Source organism: Haliotis cracherodii, unplaced genomic scaffold (assembly GCF_022045235.1).
Source record: "Haliotis cracherodii isolate W230 unplaced genomic scaffold, xgHalCrac1.p SCAF_4, whole genome shotgun sequence".
NCBI classification, from domain to species: Eukaryota; Metazoa; Mollusca; class Gastropoda; order Lepetellida; family Haliotidae; genus Haliotis; species Haliotis cracherodii.
The window spans coordinates 44,820,413-44,827,164 of NW_027266297.1; the positions used below are offsets into that span (position 1 = coordinate 44,820,413).

The 6,752-nt window shown below is 39.8% G+C and overlaps 2 protein-coding genes across 2 annotated transcripts in view; one reads left to right on the plus strand and one right to left on the minus strand.

Annotated features, from left to right (window-relative positions):
- The window catches only part of LOC139478587 (uncharacterized), a 28,717-nt gene extending 25,356 nt beyond the window's left edge, over positions 1 to 3,361 (minus strand). Inside the window, exons 1-3 of the mRNA XM_071261131.1 lie at positions 3,200 to 3,361; positions 2,596 to 2,733; positions 1,027 to 1,125 (exon numbers count right to left, since the gene is read on the minus strand). Of these exons, the coding sequence (XP_071117232.1) occupies positions 1,027 to 1,125; positions 2,596 to 2,733; positions 3,200 to 3,337 (375 nt within the window). The 5' untranslated portion in view covers positions 3,338 to 3,361. The remainder of the gene's footprint in view (positions 1 to 1,026; positions 1,126 to 2,595; positions 2,734 to 3,199) is intronic.
- A 343-nt stretch (positions 3,362 to 3,704) lies between these two features.
- Positions 3,705 to 6,527, plus strand: LOC139480488 (coiled-coil domain-containing protein 169-like). Its single transcript, XM_071263575.1, has 3 exons — positions 3,705 to 3,886; positions 5,232 to 5,422; positions 5,983 to 6,527. The coding sequence occupies exons 1-3, from the start codon at positions 3,705 to 3,707 to the stop codon at positions 6,501 to 6,503; spliced, it is 894 nt and encodes a 297-aa protein (XP_071119676.1). The 3' UTR covers positions 6,504 to 6,527.
- The last annotated feature ends 225 nt before the right edge of the window (positions 6,528 to 6,752 follow it).

Genomic DNA, 6,752 nt, shown 5'->3' on the forward strand with positions numbered 1-6,752 from the left:
TATGCTGAACCAACACCATGACATAAGATCCCTTGACTTTAGTCATCTGTGGGAGATCTAGAGGTTTATGTTGAACCAACACCATGACATAAGCTCCCTTGACTTTAGTCATCAGTGGGAGATATAGAGGTTTATGCTGAACCAACACCATGACATAAGCTCCCTTGACTTTAGTCATCCGTGGGAGATATAGAGGTTTATGCTGAACCAACACCATGACATAAGCTCCCTTGACTTTAGTCATCAGTGGGAGATCTAGAGGTTTATGCTGAACCAAGCACAATGACATAAGCTCCCTTGACTTTAGTCATCAGTGGGAGATCTAGAGGTTTATGTTGAACCAACACCATTACATAAGCTCCCTTGACTTTAGTCATCAGTGGGAGATCTAGAGGTTTATGTTGAACCAACACCATGACATAAGCTCCCTTGACTTTAGTCATCCGTGGGAGATCTAGAGGTTTATGCTGAACCAACACCATGACATAAGCTCCCTTGACTTTAGTCATCAGTGGGAGATCTAGAGGTTTATGCTGAACCAACACCATGACATAAGCTCCCTTGACTTTAGTCATCAGTGGGAGATCTAGAGGTTTATGTTGAACCAACACCATGACATAAGCTCCCTTGACTTTAGTCATCAGTGGGAGATCTAGAGGTTTATGCTGAACCAACACCATGACATAAGATCCCTTGACTTTAGTCATCAGTGGGAGATATAGAGGTTTATGCTGAACCAACACCATGACATAAGCTTCCTTGACTTTAGTCATCAGTGGGAGATATAGAGGTTTATGCTGAACCAACACCATGACATAAGCTCCCTTGACTTTAGTCATCAGTTGGAGATCTAGAGGTTTATGCTGAACCAACACCATGACATAAGCTCCCTTGACTTTAGTCATCAGTGGGAGATCTAGAGGTTTATGCTGAACCAACACCATGACATAAGCTCACACGAGACACCAATCTCTTGATTGTACGTCTGTTATGAGTGACTTGAAGCATCCAGCAGGTGGTTCTCACCATGAAGACTGTGTGAGGGTAGATGCCAGGGTCCAGTACATCCAGTATGGGGGACGTCATGGACTGGTAGTAGAACCCAAGTGGTCCAGTGTCAGAAATCTACACAAACAACATCACATATCACACAAGTGAGCATCTAATGAGATATGCAACTCTACAGGGATTATTTTAAAAGTGTATGTGTGTCTTACTGATTTTATGAAAAATAGTTTCAGAATTCTCATGCAGCAACTACATGCAACATGAGTTGTGTAAAATCAGGAGGACACACAAGAATGAAACAATCTCTTTTTCAATCTCATTAAATTCAGACCTAAGTTCTCGCTCCCGCTAAACAAAGATCTGAGGACAACCCATTATGGGTCGTGTCAGAACGACCTTTCGCAAACTTTGACCGACCACTAAAACAACTAACAAGAAGTCGACATCCGCCAATTTAGATAACAGCTTTCTCAAGCTTTACAGCACTTGTTTCAACCTGGCAACTTCCATTTCAGGCTGCGCTTGAAAAATGTCGACACAGTTCTCGATTAAAATTTTGAAAACTGAACAAACGAACATTCCGGAATGTCTAAAAATGGTTGCGATTGTATGGCAGTGCTTCCCACATACTGTGCAACGCCTCCTACGTTCAGATGTTTATCCCACAGAAGCGAGAGATAGATGATAATTTATTTGATAATGCACAGTATACATACAGGTGCCAACTCAAAATTGAAGCAATTAGGAATGTCTAGCATAATTTGGGGACCAATATAAAATATTTTTAAAAACATAACAGTAATCACCATTGACATATGATTAAATCCATGATACTGACAAAAACAAAAACTTCAAAATGTGTAACTTGACAAGCTGAAACTAAGTGACAATGTCAGTAATAATTCCCTTGCACTGCTATTGGAAAAAACCCTAATACATCAATTGTTTACACATAGTCACATTTATATATTGTCTATATATTTCAGAACCCGCTATCATCTACAGTCACCTCCACCGGCGTGACAGATAGCTAAATCAGAAGTTATTTAGGGGTGATTTTTTTTGATGTAATTCTTAATATAACTCAATTAATGTATGGGGGGAATTTGCAGCAAAATATCGTAATGATTCCATTCAAAGTCAGAGAGGGGAGAGTAAATAGTTAATCCTCTACACTTACTTTGTTGCATGAACATGTTGTCATTACTTAACCAACTCATGTTATCCCACTCATGTATGCAATTGTTGTTATTGTTAATCCTCTTCTGTTAATCCTCCACCTACTATATATATTCTGTACCATGTTCTTGACAATGGCCCGTGTGCGACATACGCTTGCAGTCGGAAAGCGCATGTTAAATCTCCAATATAAGTAAGTAAGTCTTGACAATGTTATAAGGATCTATACCGAAACGTCGCCTTTACAGTAATTAAAGAAGTTGTTATCCATAAATTGTGTGTACATTGTCATCTGTCAACTTCTAAGTTATGCCTATCAAACAATTCATGAGAATCTTACAAGCAAAAAGGCTCCTTGTCTCATTATTATGCACAAATAGACTAAAATGGAGCCACATGGAGCCTTGCCTGTTGTCTACTGGCAGGGATGAAGTCAAAGCTGAACACTTTCAATCTGGATTTGGATGTGAGGAACAGATGACCGGGGAGGAGCCACATCTGTCCAAGTTGACCATATGTACAGCGCTTGACCACATCTTCAAATACCTGTATGATACAGAACAGATGAATTTTGTGAAAAGACAAACTGTCATATAATATTAACACCATGTCTCATTAGTAATCATTATGTTAATTATTTGAATTCTTTTGTTTTGATATATGGAGAAATGTATTATGAACTTATCATGATGTTCAAGTTAAACTAACAACTGAAATAGTGTTCCTTAATTAATCAACGGCAACATAATATGGATAAAAAAATAATACACATTTGAATTTTGAATTGCAATTGCCCAATTGGTTAACTTCTATATACTCTTTGAATAATAAATGCGACTGAAATATGTTTGTTAAAATTAATGTGCCTGACACGAATCAATGTCAATGAATAATAAAGATCAGTGGTCCCTGCACAGGTTTATATCAGTCTATAGATTTTTCACAATCAGCCGACTCAGATGTCTTGTGACAACCAAAACAATAGGCACGTGATGACAAGATACGCCCTCACCTCGTTTCTGTAAACAGGGAAAACATTTGTCAGTAATCTACAGTCGAAAGTCATGTCATTCAGATAGCTGGACAAGCAGAAGTTTGTTCCGCTGAGGCCACCCAGCCTCCGGCGCTGAATCCTACAGTAAAGACACATGCAGTAAATGTGCGGAAATCTTCCTGTTATTGAAAGGGACGTAACTCTAAACGAACTGGGTAAATGATCTTGTGTTCCTACGAGTGCGTCCGGATTAGCTGTTTGAAGTTCAAATCCCCTCTTTTTAGCGTGTGTTTCATTTTTTACGTCTTCGTACATTATTATGAAACGTATTACATAATGAAATCATTTATTGTTTTTAATGTATTGAATATATTAAAGAAAACCTAAACTCAAGTCCTCATAATTATGACATCGTAAACGACGTCACGCGACTTCATTATTGTGACGTCATAATCAGCAGAATCGGCGTAAGGTCTCATCACCTCTTCACCCCAAATCTTTCTCCCGGAGCGATGGTGTGAGTATGGAGGAGGAAGATGGGGAGGATGACATCCGGGCCATCCAGAAATTGCGGAGGGAGCTGCACTGGGAACGTGAGTCCGCACGGACATTACATGTCTCAGCCAACCAGTGGAGGAACATCGTGCGGGAGGGTCTCTTGATCAACACCCAGAGAGAACAGGAAGAAGTTGAATGGAGAATCAGGTATTGTAAATGAACTTTGAGACACAAAAAGTCATGTACTTTCGCGAACAGTTCTATGGCAGAGACTATGCGCCCCGACCCGAGTTCATCTTTCAGACACCGGTTGTGGTATTAGCTATACATTCGTACCCAAAACTGTAAGCTAGTCACACATTTTGTCTCAACTAAGAAATTAAAAAAGACGAAATTCGAAATGATTTAAACATATTTGTATTGACATGTCAATCTGGATTGGGAAAAAACACTTCTTGCTTACTGGACCCTTTCCAGAAATACATCCCACATATAAACACCATCATTAAAATGTAAATTCGAAAGTGTATTTACAAATGTAGCATACAATATGGAGAAAGCATATGATAAATAGAATCGAGCACCATGAAACTAAGGGATATTTTAGCTTGCAGCAACAACCACACACACACACGCACGCGTGTTTGAAGAGAAGATGTTTGGAGTGTATTAGTTTTAGCTTTAGGAATTGTAAAATTAGTTTTATCTCTAGATCTTAGATTACCATTGGACAAAAATTCATTTGTAAGAGAAAGTAAATCTTGAAGATAACACGGTGCCCGTTTTTGACAACTTTGTGAAATGTACAACGCTTTCATAACATCTTCCTCTAGAACCTAAAGGCAGCCAATCAGTGTCACAACATTGGCGAGATTTCGGTGAAACTCAGGTAAACCTGTGACAATCCTTGCTGCTCGTAATAAGAACCATAAATGTGTATGCTGTCCCATTCTACTGACATATTAAAAATATGTCTTACATACATTATATACACTTTGATGGATGGAACATTTTTAAAACTTTCTCTATGATAGACGTTACATGATTGGGCCATTTACATTTTGGCAATATCTTCATTTTTGAGTATCATCAGTTGCGGTTCATGTATTAAGCTTTGCTTGTAGGACACAATAAACACTACATGATATATCCATATGGAAGTCTTAGTGTTAACATAGGTATGATCATCTACATACATATGCTACACCGTTACGATATAAAAAGAAATAAGAGTGATCTTGGTATAACGCCAGGGAAATAGGAGTGAGTGAGTGAGTGAGCTGGGTTTAACGCCGCCTCTAACAGTATTCCAGTTATATCGCGGCGTGTCAGCTTAATGTGGTAGGAAAGCCCGAAGTGATGCAGATCTCAGACGTTTACCACCTCGGTGAAACCCAAGAGCACGGGTATAGCGCTGACAAACCTAGAAACATTATCGGGCGAACCGGGATTCGAACCCACAACAACACACTTTTTGATACATTTGCAGTCATGCAGATGCTGAATAAAATCTTGTGGCACTGGGCCTAGTACTGAGACAAGTTGGTTTCAGGTACCAGTACCAGCGATCCTTCAACGAGATGCTGAACTTTCACATTCAGAACTTGAATGACCAGATGCGGGAACTACGGCGGGGCAACACCGAGACTAGTACCAACGTGGGAGGCGACATGCTGAATAGATCCCTGGCTGAGTGTCGTCTCAAAGTAAGACATCTTGATACAGATGTCAAGTCCATGAAAAGTGAGTTAGAACAGTTCAAGCTGTTTTCATTGCGTTGTCTTCCATAATCCGATAATATAATGAGATGGGTGAATTGCAACATTCGTAACTGTGTCATCTACCAAAAGTTTTATTTTCACTGTGGCTATTCTAATAGAAAACCTGCAGCCTGCAACCAACCTATTGTATACTTTATTCGACAATGGAACTCTTGGTTGTTTAGAAGATATTTGATTGATTTATGGTCTCACATCAGTGAAATTTAGTTGTAATAAGAGATTGTCAGCCAATAAGACATCGTTAGAACTACTTGGATGTCTATTTCAAACACTTCACATTGCTGGGGAAAGCTGATATGAACTTTAGAGTTTTGTTTTACTGAATAATCAACATTACTTCAATTCTCTAGACGGTTTCTTTAACATTAATATTTCTCAAATAACCCAAAAGCACGCATGCCATTGAATGTACGACTACGAATGGGATTTTTTCAGTGTTGTTTCTGAATATTGGTGGTGGTGCGAATGGGCCTTCGTGTGGGTACCTAAGACTATGCTAACTGAGGCCACGTTTGTCTTCAGACCTAAGGAGCATGTATGAGCGGCAGCTGGACCAAGAGTCTGTGAAGTACTCCAGTGTCAAGGAGAAACGGAGCGCGGTCGTCAAAGACATGTTGTTCCTGCAAAATATATGCATAAAACAACAACAGAAATTTGAAAAAGAATACTTTGCCAAACTCAGACAAAAACATGGTGGGGTTATATTTCATGATAGCAAGGGATGTTTGAGGAAGATTCGCCCAGAAGGCGTAAAATCTCATCCATCTAATGTCAGAGCCAAAGAGTCCAGCGAAAGGGTCAACGCCAAGAGGTCGGACACATCTGCTGACAGTATCGTGGCCAAAGTTTCGAATACATCCACTGGTAGCATGAGGGTGAAAGACAGCGATATTTCCACCGGAGACGGGGCAGCCCCGAAGCACGTCACACACCACCATGGCAGGACGCAAACAGACAAAACCAGTGTGCAGTTTCAACGCAGTAAACATGGAAAGCAACCCCTTGAGAAAGTGACATACAATGATGATATATTCAATTTTTGATCATCTTGGGTTGCCAACAATACGACACCCTAGGTTACCTATTCGGCTCGACACTGAAGTCATGCCCACCATGCCTCCAGTCTTATCTTGTTTGGTTATCTTTAAATTATGCAGGCGATTTGTTTGGGCAGTAGCAGTAGCATCCGTTGTGCTAATTGCAACCAGAAGCCATTTCCCATGTTATCGGGATATTATTAACAATAAACTTTTGTATTCTTTAATGAAATATGTCCGTTCTACTTGGTGGGT